The following is a 17,885-nucleotide window of genomic DNA, read 5'->3' as shown; positions in this document are numbered from 1 at the left end:
AACACAGGAAACAGCTTTGGGTTGGAGACGTAGATTAATCTGGTGATTTGGAAACTAAAGTATTTGATGTTCTTATGTAATTTTGTATCACGAGAGTAATAAATAAACTGTGCGTAGGCTAATGTAGATTTGTGATTTTCCAACATCAATTGTTTGGTAGCAAGACAAAATCTCCAATAATAAAAAGTGAGCACAAACAAACAATTATTAGCACCTTGGTAAAGAGGATTAAAGGTCCTTAAAAACAGCTTTTGTTGCTGGTTAACCTGAAACACATATTTTTTTTCTTTTTTGTAAAATTCAACCTGTAATTTAAGCTAATTTTAAGAAACGATTGTCTTTTGAAAAAGTAACTAATGGCACACTTAATGGAACCCTAAGCTTTCTCTATAAAATCAATGCAACATTATTATTATTATTATTTATTTTTTTTTTTTTTTAAATTGATAAGATTAACTAGTAACTTTTAATTATTAACCCTTCACTTCCTGTTTCCCTGGAATATAAATGGCACAGCTTTGGCCAGTTTCTTTTAAACACTTTGATTTTTCTCCATGCTATGAAGAGTTACCACATCTCCACAAAATACCTTCAGGGACACCGTAGGATGTTTTCTACAGACCCACAGCTTGTGTGTATTTGCCTATTGTTGTTTTCACAGCAAGTTGTATTTGTATAAACAACATTAAGCTGCAGACACCCAAACACAGGAAATACAATCAAACAAAGCTTTAAGTTATTACATACTTGTCTGTGGTTGTAGGTTTCAGCTTTAATAGAAAACTCAGATCATACAAACCATAAAGTATTTTTCTTTAGCTCCATCATGGCTCCCAAAGACGACTCCCACCTGAGACACTGACCAGCGGTCCCTCTAACACTGAATCTGTTACAATCAGGCTGAAAACAGTGAGACTCCCCTCTCAATGTGAAAGGTCACAAAAACTCAATTCATCTTGGAGACCGGCTGTCCCTAAAAAAAAAAAAAAAAAAAGAAAGGTCACAAAAACTCAATTCATCTTGGAGACCGGCTGTCCCTAAAAAAAAAAAGAAACCCAGAGTCCTGACCTCAGGACATTCCCTCTCTGTCATCAGCAGAGGGGTAAAGATGCTGAGGAGGGTTGGAGCCGAAGTATCAGATGGCAAACAGCCGCGAACTGACTGTGAAGGAAGGAAACAAACAGGAACTGACTGTGAAAAAATGTAAAGTAAAAGGGGTTCCCTAATAAAAAGCATAATGTTTGCATTAATAACCTGTCCTGCCAGATTAATTTGGATATTTTTTATTTTCAAAACATTCATTAGATATCAAAAAGCACCACAAACGCATCATCGCCTTATGTCAAACTGTCAGAAACTGGGATTTTCAAAATCTGGTTGTCTGAAGGATTTCCTTTGGTCCCTTCATTTTAAAGTGTTTTATTCTAAGACTGTTATACATAAAGATGCATCTTTATATATATATAACAGGAAAACATAAAAAAAACAACCCAATTTCACCCTGTGATATATAAACTCTGAAACCTGGAGTGAATTTAAAGAACAGTGTTAGTCCTACTGCAGAGGACTAACACGTTATGTGAAGGTAAACAAAAATACCTGGGATTTATGTATAAGATACTTGCAAAAAATATCTATGTCCTGCAAAATATTCCTTTTGTTTCCACACTTGAATGGGAAAATCATTGAAAAGTTGTTGGTTTTTTTGTTTCTTTTCCTGATGAAAGTGACGTAAAATATTCAGCAGCTGTAGGTGTTTGTTTTCCTCAAGCATGTTAAAGATTACAGCTGTTTTTCAGATGTTTTTTAAAGAAAACATCTGCATAATGGAAAATTTTTAATGCAATATAAATATTAAAAGTTTTTGTGGATGATCCTGTCAGATGCTGGACAGGGCATCTGGGAAAACGATTCACTGTGTGTGTGTGTGTGTGCGTGCGTGTGTGTGTGTGTGTGTGTGTGCGTGTGCGTGTGTATACTGCTAACTCGTTTCTATGAATGCCTAATTGCTTTCCAGGCTTTTACTGAAACATTAGAAGATATTATATCTCACTGTAATCCCAAGGTGGTATTTAGAGAGGGCCTCTGGTGCTTTAATGACAGAAAGATATGTGTGCTGACAGGTTTGAGAGAGTGGATCTTATCCGAAACCTTTGGGACCATGACGTTTTTTTTTGTTTTTTTTTGCTTTACATTAGTGTAAAACATTCCTGACTCTGTCTCACTCACCAGCATCCTCCCTTTGCTGGCAGATGTGCAGATCGGTGGGATTTCTCCTCTCTTGGAACATTTGACCTCATTAACATTTGAAGTTGTTCAATCAGAGAAAGAAAACATTCAGATTCTCTTCTTTTGAAGGTGATGCATGAACAGCCAAAGGTTACCCTGAACATCCAACATTTTCATGGATGTTTAGAGGTTTGGAAAATGTTTTGTTGGGGTTTTTTTGTTTTTTTTTGACTGGAGTTGTACATAATATTACAGTAATCAGTCAAAGAAGGAAATAAAAAGAGAAATATTGTAGCAAAATTACATAATCACAAGCAAAATTCTTCATTTACCATATTTTCCTCTAAGGCAGCAAGGCAATCGTTTAATATTTTAAAGTTATGATAGAGTTTCTGAAGTTTTTATTTGGGCTTCAGCTGCTTTTTTTTACCTCCCTTCCTCCCATCGACACTCCATCTATAATCTCATTTAGTAGCCAAATATGTAAAAATCACATAATTGAACCCGCTGCTTCTTTAGGTTCAACTTTAAAGACTGTCACGCAAGCATCGTCTCATTTCTGAGGTCAGCCAGTGTTTTCTTACCCAGAAATAAAACCCCACTTAATTATTGAACAACCCAATGAAAAATAAATGTGTAACCTGTGCCGTTCTCATTCTGAGCTGGACTGTCTTCTGTGCTCTTTTGCATTGCATGTTGTAATGACAGAAGATTTCAGGGATTTGGTTCTGGAGCTGATGTGCAGATAAACCAGATGCTGCCTCCTTATTTTTCTGCTCTTGGAACAGAGAATGATCAGGAGATGAATTTACCCCAGCAACCATTTATTAACTTATAGACTTAAAAACAAGATTTCAACATCCTTCATCAGTCAGTCTGTTCATTTTTCAGTGTTGGTCAAGAAAAATCCTCCATGACTTTTTCCTTCTCCTGACTGGACAAAATTATGCCATTGAAAATGTAAGTCGTAGTCCATAACTCCCCTAAGGTTCCTGACCTGCTCAGTAGTTTTCATCTTTGTTGGGTGTAGCTGAATGTTGATCTTTAACTTCTGAAGCAAAAAAATAAAATAAAATTCTGTCCTATATTCATTAAGTTGAAGAAAGGTTTTTTCACCTTCTTTTGGACAGACTGACTCAGAAAATGTAAGGTATTCTGTTTATGTGGTGGCAAAAATGCAGAGCTGTGTTATCAGCATATATGTAGGGAAGGTAAGACATGTTGTATTTGGAAGAACCTTTAGAAGTTGAATAAAAGTGGCCCAAAAATGCAGCCCTGAGGAACCTCATGTGATCTTTGTCCACCCAGATTTACCAAATGTTACCAAATGGCAAAAAATAGTTTGTAAGCCATAATCTGAACCAGGGTACTCCGGTATCAGCAGCTTACACCCATTGATCCAGTCCATCAGTCAATAATGTATTAATTGATCAGCAGGCGTAAACAGTGAGCAGCAAGTCTCTGAAACAGCTGAAGCCGCCACCTTGAATCATGCTGCTGATCTGCAAATCCCAAGATGAACCAGATCCAGTTCCTACGTCAGACTGTTTTTCTTACTTGACCAAACCAGAAGAAACCAGAAAACTGAGTCTTAAATATACATTGTGGCAGTAAATGACAGTCACAGGACAGGTGTGCTGATTTACAAATTAGGATCAGGTGAGCCGGGGGAATCAGTTCAGGTTTAACAGTCTACCGTTCAACCCACAGTGTCAGAATGCTGACTATCTCTGCAGATGATTAACCTCTCACTGATACATTTTCATGTCTCTAGCAGATTATGTTCCATGTTTTTCACTGAAAAGGCAGATTTTTTTTCCACCGTCCACCAGGGGGTGCTGCAGCAGCTGCAGTCTGAAACAAGCTGCATTCCGTCAGCCTTTGTTTAATCCTGTCTCACAAACAAATCTAACTTTGGATAAACGAACATGATTAAAGCTATGGACACTTAACTCCTTTAGCAATTTGAGGTTTTGGTCATCTCTGGCCCTTTTCCTGGTTCTCCATTGTTCTGTTCTTAAACAATTGATAGACCGTGGACACTGCCAAGCAGACACACCTCACAAGAGCTGTAGTTTTGGAGATGAGCTGACATAGTTATACAGCCAACACAATTTAGCCCTTGTCAAACTGGCTCAAATTCTTACTTCTGGTACGTTTTACTGTTTCTAACTCATTAACTCTTCACTTATTCAGTGCATTCTACCTGGTAACAGGTTCTATGATAAAAAGATAGTCAGTGGTCATACTCTGTAGGTACATGTCGAATGGAAACTGTGAACCTTTATCCTTTAATAGTGGTAGAGCACCTTAAGACCATAATTGAGATCACTTCCGCTTCTCTAAGTTGCTATGGCAGCACTTTCAAACAAAAGATGGAGCTTAACACAGCCGAGCGCTTTTACGATTTCCTCACTAACTTTAAAGACTATGAAGATTATCTGGACTCTAAAATCACTCCTACGGATTTATTTTATTTAAAAGTAAGTAACCCGGGCTCCGAATATGGAATTAAAACTCATATCCATGCCATGTGTAACTGCGCGGTTGGAAGCATTTCTTTCTTTCTCTCAGATTTACCTTCTTTTCATTTCGCCATGTTTTTAACGTTACGCATCACTGTAAGAGCAAAGTTCACACCAAATGTTGGAGGAGCGACAAGCCGACAATTGTCGGGGAAAAAAATGTCTTTATAAGGCTATTAATGTTTTCCCTCATTATTCGTTCGCCTTACTGTTCAAAAAGCTCGCATCATTTGCTTGGTGAGGTATGAAATAAAAATTTGACTTATAAATGAAGCAAAAACGCTGCTTCATTTATTATTTTTTTTTTGAAAAATAGTTTGTAGTTATAACTTTCACGTTTAAAAGTTTTGTTGCAGTAACTGCTAACGCACTCTAGATGGCAGCCACACACAGGTTCAGCCAGTTATTTTGAGTCGAGTAAATCCTTCATGTGAACAAGCAGGTTGTAATTTTTAACTTCAGTTGGATCTAACCAATTATATGAACTCACCAACTGGTCATATTTGTGTTAATTTCTGCTCTTCTGTTTCAACTGTCCATTGTATGAAAGTTTATTAAACGGAACAACATGATTCTATCTATCAGTGTGTTGAAAACCTTATAAGGATTAAAATGAACAGTTTTGCTTGTGGCCAGCAGATGGCACACCTGCTAATGATATATGGAGTTTCTTCAGCAGTCAGTTTGTTTGAACACCTGTGTCCACAAAGAGAAGAGACCAACTCATATCTGACCTGCTAATCTGCTGCACTCAATCCAACTCAGTCCACCGTGTGTTGTGACTCCAGGTCACAGGTCACCTAACCTCTGCAGAAAGGCAGACCTCTGATAAATCAGCTTATTATAAACCTATTTGTTCACATACTGCGCTCTTTAGATCTTGTCAGAGTGAATGCTTTATGCTCAGAGAACTGAAGAAGTTAAAAAGGCATGTTCTAGAGTCAGAGTATTAGTCCAGGTACGGTTCTGCTGCTTTTAAATAGACTGAGTCAATGAGCCCCAGAATAACGACACAGATTTTTAAGCCAATTTTAGGAGCGGCACATGTCTGAAACTCATTTCTGGTGCGCCACATCAAAGTTAGAGGAAAATAGAACTTTTCCTCTCGGATCCCAGCTGGGGTTTTGGGTAAATGGACATGTGGCAGATGCTTTGATCTAACAAGCCACTGGATTTGACGGCAAGATTAGCTTTTTAGATGATGACTTTATGGCTTGGCTTCAATGACGGTGGGTCTGCAAACGGTGATTAGAAAAATCCACGCAGAAACACACTCGCTTGCACACACACACACACACGGAAACACGTGCACACTTAGAGCATGAATGAGTCTGAGAAAAGGCATCAAATCACACACACACACACACACACACACACACACACACACAAAAAGACAAATTAAACCTTGTGGTGATGCATAGCAGGTTTTGTGCTTTATAACTTGGGTGTGGTGGTGAAATAGCTTAAATCCACACACCAGCATGACAAACAAATTCCAAACATTGGCTAAAACTGTGCCAAAAATCCAAGATTGGCAATTCGTGACGATGTCCAGCCCAAACTGCAGGCCTTCCTGTCTCTCGCTGCCTGACTCCTCACCTTTCCTTGTCTCTTGCAGAGCAGGGAGTTGGCCCGCGAGCTGGTGGAGCACAGCCACAAGGGCATGATCCTGAGCAGGGAGGAATTCGAGGAGAGGAAAGCAGCTGCAAAGGCTGCAAAGACTGAACAGAGCAGCGTTTTCTACAGCAGGAGCCACCCAGTGTGAGTTGGCTTCTCGGCAAGGCGTGCTATCTGATTGACTAACAGGATGCACATGAACCACCTGTCAATTTCACCAATATCTCAAATTCTTCTTCTATGTCAGAGAAGTTTTTTTTAGCATAAGTCCTTCTTACACAGTTGCTCAGTAAAATATTGAGGTTGTATTAGTAAAACTTAAATTTGTAGAATTTGTTGGGAAATACAAAATCACCCAGAGAGATTTTGGTATGTTGGTAAATGATACAATTTTACTCAAATGACAGAAAAACCTGCCAACGTCAGACAAACAGTACTGTTCGAAGCTGGACCAAGTCTCGACTCTTGGTCACATACTGACCGTTCCAGTTTGTGCTGTGGTTTTTTTCCAGACCTAGAGAAGGCTTCCAAATTTGCCTCTAGAGATTGTGGGTGAAGATGCAGGGATGCCTTGGAAGTTTATGATATAACTGGTTTCTTGGTTATATCAAAGCGAGATCTCTGCCTGAGTTTTGTTCAGGGCATGTTAGGTTCTGTTCCTGTTTGTGGTGTTCAAGGACAAAAACACAAGATGTTGAGGTGGAGTAGAAGAAGTCTGGTATGGAAACATCAGGGTCTCATCTTTGCATTTTCAAAATGCCATTCTGTTCACAGTCCAGATTGATTGATAGATGGAGGCCTTAGCCTGGATTTGAAGACTCAAATGACTGAATTTCCTCTGCAGTCAAGTTCTCCAGAGTTCTGCTAACGACATGATTATTTGACAGAGACATGTTACAGAGACATTTGACAGGTCCATTCATCCATCCACCATGGGTGAATGGATTGATTGACTGATTTGCTAGTCTTTTCACTTTAAACTGTGGTTATAACCGGTATCTCATGCTTCCAGGTCATTTTTCTGTTCTCCCTTTGTTCAGGCAGATTTCCAGTTTAGATCTATAATAAAGTTCTATATTATTTCACATGAGCTGAAGCAGCAGATAGTACATCCTGTCTAGTTTCTGGAGCGGATGTGTTTGAAAATGACATAAAAGCTGGGGTGCTGTGGTGGCGCAGGGGCAAAGCACAACCCACATATTGAGGCCTTGGTCCTCATGGTGGTGGTCACAGGTTCAATTCCCAGCCTGGTGACATTTGCCACATGTCTTCCCCCTCTCTCATTACCCTCCTTCCTGTCAAACTACTTTCAAATAAAGGCCACTAGAGCCAACAAAACCTTTAACAAAAGAAAATTAGATAAAAGCTGTGAAATTTAATGGCAAAATGTCTTGACAGATTTTTATTCTAAGATTCCTGTCTATGAGACCAGTTTTGACAACTGATCAAAGTTCATTGAATTCTGTTCATTTCCTTTTTTCTTAATCCTTATAGAAGAGAGGACAAAGGGGAGCATTTTATCATCTCCCCTACACATGCAGACAAGGTTTTTATTGGAGCACGGTGTCTAAATTCATCTAAAAGTTATTAGCGCGAACAGGCCAAAACACATTCCTGCTAAGCGGAGTTTCCAACAAACTGCCCTTCAGAGGAAAGTGATCACACAGATATTGTTCTCAGTTTCCACACAAACTTGTGGTTGTGATGTCTCCTTTGATGACAAGCCAGAACAGACAATTAAGAGCACTCACCACACTCCCCCCCTACACACACACACACACACACACACACACACACACACACAGGGCTTCAGAGTATCCAAACATTTACCTGCGAGGTTCTGAATCTGATTGAACCCTCAGATGCTTATCCAAACGTGCAGATGTCTCAGCGCTGTCCCCCGCCCTTCTCCCAGAAACGTCTGCGAACATCAGTGACACTGGTGAAATGGGAGCCTCCACACCTGCAGTTACAGTGATATTAGGGCTCAGAGCCTTTCATCTTGTCCCAACAGGATCCGGGGAAGTGTTGTGCGGGAACATTGGGATGTTGTATACACACAGCAGTTTGCTCGCGCTCCAAGATCTACATCCATGCGGCTCCTTTGAAAGGCCCAGATCGTGTTTGTGAGGTCCTAACGCAGCTTGGAATGCAGTAAAACAGATTTCCTGTCAACAGTTGCGAGTTTTAACAGAATATTACACTAAAAATCTTTGCAGACATTTTAGACGTTTACAGGAAGTTACATGGGAGGAAAGGAAAAGAGGAAGTTGGCTTTTCTTTCTGTGAAGCTTCAAACTGGTGAATCATATAATGATAAGAAGACTCATTTTTCCAGAAAGTATTAAAGTTTTTGAATTCATTTATATATTTGTTGTGCATACAGAACTTTGCCAGTAATCAGTAATCCATTTGGGGCTCACAAGTAGAAGTGTTGCTTTTTGAAAACCTGGTTTCTTCAAAAAATTGAGAAATTTTCCTTCTGAACATCAAACTGAAAGTGTCAGATTTAAAACAGCATTTTAACTAAAAAAAAAATAATAATCTGAAACCAGTCATGCAACATTTTCTGCTTCCCTGCTATTTAACTCTCTGGACAGAAGTTGTAAACTTGTAAAAATATCCAACTTGGAAACAATAAGGATAGATTTTTTCTAAATCACAAATTTTCCAAGATTATTGTTCACACAATGTACAATCAAATGTGAAATATACAAGAGACCACACTAAGATATGTTGAAGAACTTTGCACTGACTCTGTTGTATTAAGGGCTCACAAGCAGAACTGCTACTTTTTTCAAAATTTCAGATTAAAGCTGTTTGAAATGACATTCCTAATATTCCAGTGTAATTTGAAGGCCCACTGAAGCTTTACACACTTTAAATTGTGAATTTTAATGAGTCATTTCAGCTCAGAAATTTTTATTTTAGAATAGACGGTTCAAGTCTGAACAAAACCTGACAGCCCTATTGGAAAAAACGGCATCATTGGATGTTTTACAGGACTGAACAAACTGCATGAAGTGAGATCTTTTTGTTGGTATTTTACTGCTGTGCGTTGACAATCAGAAAACTATTTAAACTGAACAAAGTTTTTTTAGAAAGATGAAGATGAAGACGGATTTTTCTCAGTGAGTCCAAACATGCATCCAAAAAAAGAAATTAAGTTTGAGAATGGCCTAGCCAAAGTTCAGAGATAAATCTGTTGAGTCTGGGAAATATTGCAAAGTTAAGATGTGTGTAAGAATATTAGATATTCTTACACAAATGATTAGTATTTTGTCTTCCGACAGATTTGTTTTAGTTTTCGGTTGATTTTATCACCATCTTAATATATTCATTCTTGAAAATCTGCCATTTTTTCAAGCAATGGCAGACTTTTTGCATCTACATGACAAATAGTGTCTTAAAGTCTCTTCACATTGTTGCAACTTTTTTAAAAGGTTTCTCACCCTTGCGTGTGAACAGGAGGTGCAAACAAAATGAAAAATCTCAGTTTTGCTACAGATCCACATGGAAAAGGCCTATAAACTGATCGTCTTTCATTACTTTCCCATCTTTGGATATTGGATCTTGCAAAAGACTTTGACAGAGAATTTGTTAACCGTAACGGTGCCATGTTTCTGGGTGTCTCAGTGCAGATTTCTCCTCCCTTTGTGGTTTTCTGATTGGACCCCTTCACTTCTTGTTATAGTCGCAGTTTGAAAACACTGAAGCATTGCCTCTGCAGTGTGACTGAAGGTAACCGGGACAATGCCAGATCAGAGCCTTCAAACTCTACAGCGATGCTGTTTCATATTCAGTAAAAGAAAACATTCAGTTCTGTGTTTCTGCCTGTTGCAGTCTTTGTTATGAAGCAATATTCCTCTCTGCAGACTTTTGCACCTGCATGCATATCGTCTTCTTTGCGCTAGGCAGCATACTGTTTTGAGAATGCCATTTCCTTCCCTGTGGGCCTTAAACTATTCCTCCCAAGGCACAGGTTTTTTTCACAGCTCTGTCACTGTTCTGTGTTTCCCCCCTTCCTTTCTCTTCTTTTCAGCCTCCCTGTGCTTTCTCGGAGACCTTTAGTGCCTGCAGGTGTATAAATAGAGCTGTTTTCAATTAAGGGCTAACCTCGCCTATAGCGTGCATCTGATCAGTGAATGCCCCTGCACCTGTGGTAATAAAATACCTCGGGGAGTGGAGATGGTGTGCTGAATGCTAATCAGATGTTGCCCCGTTGTTGCCCTGTCTCATTTTTAACAACAACATGCTCCTCCTGACAGCTCGGCTGTGAAAGGGAGGCGAGGAAGGGAGGAAAGAGGAAAAGGGGGTGGAGGGGCGCGAGCAGCACACCACAAGAAGAACAAACAAAAGAGCCGGTGCTCTCATCAAACATAAGTGAAATCTAATACACGATTGAAAACGGAAACTTGGATGAATGGGACGCTTAGTCAGTTGTGTGGTTGTTTGGGTAGGGAGTTGTCAGAATGAGGGGATTGTTTAAGAAGTGCTGGCTTCAGGTTTGGCTCCAATCTCAGGTGGATGAAGTATCTGGTTCCAGAACTTCAGAACACAGAACTTATTTTATCTGACATTCATGGAAACACTAGAGGCTAGCAGCTTTAGCAGCTTTAGCAGCAGTGACTCTCAGTGAAGCACAGTGCACCTGTCAGTCACATTACCTGCATTTCCATTGATCTTAATACTGTGCAAATTGGAATTAAGAAAATAAATACACCTGATGGAAACAAACTGAGTTAGTTAACCACCATCTAGGGCTGATTCTGTTTTCTCAGAGGACCTCAGCGTAGTTAGCTTCATGTAAGGACTTTGAATTTGAAGTCTTCAGTTTTGTCTCAACCAGGAACAAGAGGACCAGAGAGTCGTTGCAGAGCAGAAGAGAGGCCTCTGTTTCCTCTGCGCTCTGGCTCTGCCCAGAAGTCCGTGTCGGCACAAGCAGCGACCTGGCGCGCTCACGTCGCTCCTGCGTGGCTTTCATGAGGCTCCCTGCGAACTCCCCACCGTTCCCGGCCACAGTCACGCTCATTGTCCATTGTGCAGTTACGTTTTTACAGTCCGCCTCAAGAATTCTCCGCCTCGCGGCTCTCTATATTAAAAGCGAAGCTATCACTTGTGGTGCCAAGGAAAACCGGTGCCACAAGCGCACACAGTGAATGCATTTCTCTGCCGAACCAACCTCCAGATGCGAAGCAAAAATAAGATTGTGGATGTGACTGACATGAGAAACCTCACGAAGCCGATCCCGAGCTGGCTTTTTTTTTTTTTTTTGCAAGCCAGATCCCCCGCCACCCTCAATGGCTGCTACGCCGGCGAGGGCCCTTGGGCAACCAGGTTGTGCAGTCTCTGTTACACGTGCTGTCAGGCCAGTTGCCTCCCTTGCACTCTGTGATTTTGGACGGCTGTGTAAATCTGGATCCCTCTCCCCTGCAAGCGCTGCTCAGAAATACACATCCTGCCAGGCTTCAGCTCACGACCACATCCTTCCATGCAGCACACGCATATAAATACAGCCCAGCAATAAGTGGGTGCAAACAGATAATAAATAACAAATTGGATGTTTCCACATTTTAGACGCATTTCATCTTAATGACTTGTTTAAGGAACCATCTGTCATTGCTTGTAGGCCGCATGTAGACCGCCAGAAAAATAACAACTGTTTTTGACTAAGTAATACTGAATCACTGCTTGCTTGTTGTTTCTGGAGCTTTCAAACAAATCTGACTGAAAGGTTTTACTTAATGTGGTCTGTTGTGCATTTCATATTCGACTGTGCATCGTGTGAACATTTCCAGCTGCCATTAATGTGGATTTGACCTGCAGCTACTGCATTTTATACAAAAAAAACTTTGATCTTTAGTCATAATCACCGTGTATTTTGCCAATACAGAATGAAATAAAGCTCAGCTTTGAACTCCTCTTCATGTTTTAGATCAACAAAGAAACATCCGAGCGATTTATTTAGCAAAATCCCAAAGTGCCACTCAGAAAACAGCAGGTTAAATAATTATAGAGGGGTGATAAAACGAAAAATTATGTCCGCAGAGAAGAACTATGTCCTGGATTTTTCCTCCATCCAGGACTTGTACAAGTCTAGTGTCTAAAAAAGGGCAGCTGACATCTCTGCAGACCCCACACATCCTGGACACAAACTCTTTACACTTTTACCAGACTGGTGCTAAAGATAATTTCTTCCCCAGACTTTCTCTCTGATGAGTGATCAGCTACTCTGCTGTGAAACTATATAAGCATATCTGCATATTTATTTCTTCTTAAAAAATTGGTACAAATAAATGTAGATTATGTTCCTTTATATATTTTTATTTCTCCTAAAGTTTAACTTTATATCTGTGTGCTGTGAAACCAACTCAAATTCCTTGTTTCTGTACACAATCTTGACCAATAAAATTGATTTGAATGCATTATGAAATATAAGGAAACATTAAATATCCAGGCTCTAGTTTAGTCTGAACCATATTTAGATTGGAGCTGATATTTTGTTAGAAATCTTTCTTTTGTTTCAACGTCTCTTAATTAATGCTTTGCAAAAGTATGTAGCCCCTCAAACTTTTCCCCAATCTTTCAAACTTCAGTGTATTTCATCAGGAATTTTATGCCAACACCAATTATAGTCCTACGTCAACCATGTGTGTGATTATGAAGGGGAAGGAAAATAATAACTTTTTAAACTTTCTCTCATATAAAAATCAGAAAAGCATTGGGTTCATTGGGATTCAGTTCCCTGAGCGAACACTTTGTAGAATCACTTTTTGCTCGCTCTCCTTTTGAAAACAGCTCAAGCTCAGTCAGATGGAAAGGACTATCTGTAAATATTGAGGGGACTAAGCATGAGTGCAAACTATAATCGATTAGATTTTGTGGTTGTTATGTGCAAGTGCTCAAGACGCATCAACATTTTGGAAGCACAAAGGAGTTTCTGCAAGGCACATTAATGTTCTTTACCAACTCAGCACTTTTATTTAAAGCAAGCCTCTGAGGCTTTGACATTCCGACATTGTTTTAGCTTCAGCCTCTAACATTTTTAGCCTTTCTATGAAGCTAGCAGGCAGAACTGTCAGCTTCATATTTGCTCTTGTCCACGCTGTAGAGTCGGGATGCTTGTGACAGCCTCCAGGAGCAGGTTCTGCTGCCCAAGGTCTTTTAATGACTAATTGTTTTAATTTTTTTGGAATCTATGCTTGTGGTTTTGGGCAACGAGGCTGAATTGAGCCTGCTGAACAGCTGCGCCCGTGTATAACAGGAGCTAAGAAACGGACCTGTAACAATGTTGTTCCTCGGGTGAAATTCTTCTCTAATCAGCAGCTGAAATGGCTTGAAAAATACGCTTAAATGATTTCATATGAGCTGCTTTGGATTACAATGTAAGCTAATAAACTGATGAGGAAGAAACCACAATGCTGACATGTGCTCAACAGACAGGCGTTCTCACACAAGAACCCGTTCTCTAATTTTAGGACTCGCATTTAGCCTAATTTTCTTTTAAAGTTACTCCTAGTTGAGTGGACATTTTTCTGTTTCTGTCCTCAACAGCATCGTAAAAATTAGGTGGAAAAACACGACATCAAGTAGTTTTGGTCTAGTTTCTAGTGTGAATATCTTAGTACACTGGAAATAAGATAAAACTTGTCTTCAGTTACATTTACTCTACATTTACTTGAATAACTTTTTTGGAAAAATTTACTTTTACTATGCTTTAACTTTTACTTGAGTAATTTTATTATGAAGTATTTCTACTCCTGAGTAAAGTTTCTGGATTCTCGACCCACTGACTGAAAAAAAACATGTTTTAACCAAAACTTCACCAGACTCAGACCTGCAGTTTTTGTTTAAGTTTCATCCGTTTTTTATTGAAAGAAACTGTTTTAGAACATTTTTCATTTGGCTGATTTTGTTATTTTTTGTTCCTTGTCCATTTTGATCCTTAATAAACCAAAATTTCCACTTAACTTTATATATTGGTTCATCTGATGATGTAATTTTTAAATTTTAAGTGATTGATAATTTGATCTGTTCTCAGTACTTGCGTAAACTTTTTACTAAATATTTGTTTGCACTTAATTTATTAAATGGTTCCTTTTACTTTTACTTGGGGAAAAATGAAATACTGCTGCTCTTAGTCGAGTACAATATCTGTCAACCTCTGACTGTCTTACAGGTGAGGCTCCAGGAGGATATATTAATTTGTTTTAAGTCAATAATTTCTTAATTCTGAATAAAAAACAAACTAGTTCCACTGACGTTATTTTCACTTGTAACATTTTTGTAAATATCATGGAATGTTGACTTGAAACAAGCCTCTATATCTTGCTGAAAAGTTAGTTGTATGTCAGTTGTGTCTTATTTTAAGTGTTCTAAGATATTTGCAGTAGAAACTAGATTGATATACATTCTAGAACTTTGCATTTTTGCAGTGTTCTGCTCTTTGTCACAAGAAAGACAATCATTTCTTTGGTCCCTACTGAAAACCAGCGCCTAAAGCCGGCAGTGCAGGACGTGCCACCTCCGCTACCCCAAAAGCCAAGGTGGCCGCAGAGCTCGAGGAAAGCTCAGGTAGAATATCCTGTGTTAGCGTGTGTGTAACTGATACGTTCAGTTCATTGTAATCAGAGGTGACAGAGGACTTCATAAAGAGCTCGAAATAAAGTAAATTGTCATGCTGTGTGGAATTTCCCTTGACATCCACCAGCCCAAAATAATATTTTTCAGAAGGTTCTCTTTCCCAAGCACTCCAAGGAAAATGAAAAAATTCTTAAGAAATCGCTGTTTTCCTAAGAGCTGCATTGTCGAAGCTGCAGGAGAAAGAAGGCTTCAGTCTTTTAATCTGCAGGGCAGAATAAGAGATTTTTGCAAAGTGTAACATCTGTTCCCCGTCATGACATGAAACCCTCACAGAAAACATTTATTTGCAGAAAGAGAGCTACGAATTAAAGAGGAATGTCAGCCCGTCTTCCCTCAAAGAACCTTTTAATGGCATTCGATTAATTAAACTGGGAGCTATTTGCTGTTGCGAATAATCACATGTGTGATACAGGGGGGAAAATGAGCGCAGATCAAATTTGGCTGTCAGGTTAGATGGGATTGCAGTGTTGCAACATGCTGTGCAATATCAGATTTCCTCAGCGTTCCCTGTTGTAGGTGTTCCTCCTCAGAGGATTTGTCGTTGACGTTGGTAGAAAGATGAAAAGCCAGCCCTGCTGTTGGTCACCGACACTTAGGTGAATAAATGTTACAGGGTGACAGATTGGAGTGTAAACAGTACTAAAAAATTACTGCAGGCACTTATGAGGGTCTGAGGAAGATGGAACAGGCAAAGCTTTGTTTGAATACTTTATCCCCAGAAGGAAACTCTTACTTTTGAAGTATAAATAATAGAAGAAAAAGATGCAAACTCATCAAACTAGTTAAAACTTCATTCAAACACCCAACAGTTTACAAACTGATCAGAAACTGGAAGTGTGGTTCCAGTCCTCAGAGATCATTAATGGGATGTGCTTGTGGCTCTGAAACAGGAAATAAACAGTTATAAGTGTTGCTATAATTATGCATTGTGCCATAAATACACAGGAAACCCAAAACAATCAGTTTTACTATCAGTGACTGGCTGCAGCACAGCCAGTCCAGGAGCGCCGTTCATTTCCTTTGGTGCTGATTAGCTGAAGCCCTAAGAGCGGAGAAAACGGAGACTGTAAATGTTAGCTTCTGCTAAGGCGGTTCCTGCTCTGCTTATTAATGCATTGTAAGATATATTTGGTGTTTAAACTGTAAAATCAGGCAGTTAAGAGTAATTTTAGAGGAGGGGTGTGTGGTCCGAAATACGGGGATTTGATTACAAATCTGAGTAATTTAGCTTCTGTTCATTGTATGTACGGCGTTAGCTTAAAGCTTCCTTCAGGGGCCAAAAGCCGACATGCCGGTTTGTTATGTCTTCACTTAGAAGCATTTCTCCCGACTTCCTCCTCCTCGCCATTCCCTGTAGCGGTAGCGTTCACTACTTTTGCTTTGTGACGACGTTGTGCCAAAGCCAGAGTTCAGGTGACTTAAATGTAGCATCTTCTCTCTTCAGTAACTTTCAGTTGTCTTCTGCTCGATTACCAGCTATATGTTATTATGCTACTGATTTCTCCTGTGCAGGGAATACTGCAGTTTTTCCACACACGTATACTCACAGAATGAACCAAGCAAAAGTGTTTTAAAGTATGTAAACACAAAACTGTTGGTGTAATTATTGGAGAGAGTAAATAGTTTAAAAACTTCACTTCAGGCTCAGGAAAAAGGCCTCAGGGATTTGGAACGAAGTGGACTGGAGTGTTTATACGCATGTAAACAGCTGCAAAGCACCCACAGCTGGTCACCCCCAACAGAGGCGCACAAAGCATTACATAAACTTCATCTGTAACACACACAGTATGGAGCGCCAAGAAAACATCAGACTTATTGGCTACTTTTTTTGTTTTAGCTTTTTGCGGTTTAGACGTTTACATTTATATACATAAAGTGGAGAGATGCATTGCTGTCCAATGCCATTCTGGCCTATACATTTTTAAATAATGTAATAATTAATGTATCAAATACGTCTTTATACATGGGATTGAGTAAATAAAACTGTAATCTAAAAAATGCAGCCATGTTTCTATAAATGTTTGATTAAATACACAAAATGATTAAATGTGTGAATTATTATTCAAAACCTAAATTAAAATAAAATTCAATGTGTTTCTCTTTGATAAATTATTAAAGACTTTTTTATTAGAAACGGTTATTTTTATTTTTTCAGCCGTACCTGACATGTTTCTACTTCCATCTTTGTCTTTAAATTAAATGTGTTAAAATCATATCTAATTGTTTCAGTATTTGTTTGAACACCCAGTCTCTTATGAATACATGAATAAAAATAATACATATATATTCATACACAAAAAGTTCTCATTATTCTGACAATCTAAAATAAATAAATAATTGGGGATCCCAGTCTATGATGAGAACTGAGGAAGGCTTTCAGAATGGGAATTTAAACAGCTTCTACCTACATTCACGTCTTTTGTGTTCAAGCATTTTGAATTTTCTGTATTTCCTGGATCCTTGTGAAACCAGATGGATGTTCTGAACCAACAACATGACAACAGGTAGTTTCACCTTCTGGTACGTAGAAACGTTTCTCTTACAGGACAGACGTACGAGTTGTTTCCACCAGGCCAGATGACGGCTGTTCAACTCCCTCCTCATTTTCTCCTCATTTTCCCTAATGATGTTGCCCACCTGTCTCACCACAATCCTAAAACAAGACGCTTAGAAGGCCGGGCTCCTTAATGCCGAGTCATTAGGAACTAATAACCATCATTTCATCGTAACTTCCTTGTTATCCCTCCTAAATGAGGCTTGATAAGAAATTAGTTAACTGACGGAAATCTCCACATGTTTACGGCGGCGAATCGTTCGCTCTCTGTGACTGTGTGTTGCTCGTGCTACTGGACGGGGTAACCCCGGTTCCTT

The 17,885-nt window shown here is 39.2% G+C and overlaps 1 protein-coding gene across 1 annotated transcript in view; it reads left to right on the top strand.

The window, feature by feature from the left end:
* The first annotated feature begins 4,428 nt into the window (after positions 1–4,428).
* Positions 4,429–17,885, top strand: part of cfap299 (cilia and flagella associated protein 299) — a 73,920-nt gene continuing 60,463 nt past the window's right edge. Inside the window, exons 1-2 of the mRNA XM_007547510.2 lie at positions 4,429–4,712; positions 6,373–6,515. Of these exons, the coding sequence (XP_007547572.2) occupies positions 4,497–4,712; positions 6,373–6,515 (359 nt within the window). The 5' untranslated portion in view covers positions 4,429–4,496. The remainder of the gene's footprint in view (positions 4,713–6,372; positions 6,516–17,885) is intronic.

Source organism: Poecilia formosa, unplaced genomic scaffold (assembly GCF_000485575.1).
Source record: "Poecilia formosa unplaced genomic scaffold, Poecilia_formosa-5.1.2 Scaffold20, whole genome shotgun sequence".
Classification (NCBI taxonomy): Eukaryota; Metazoa; Chordata; class Actinopteri; order Cyprinodontiformes; family Poeciliidae; genus Poecilia; species Poecilia formosa.
Note: the sequence above shows the minus strand (reverse complement) of the source record. Positions and strands in the feature narration are given on the sequence as shown.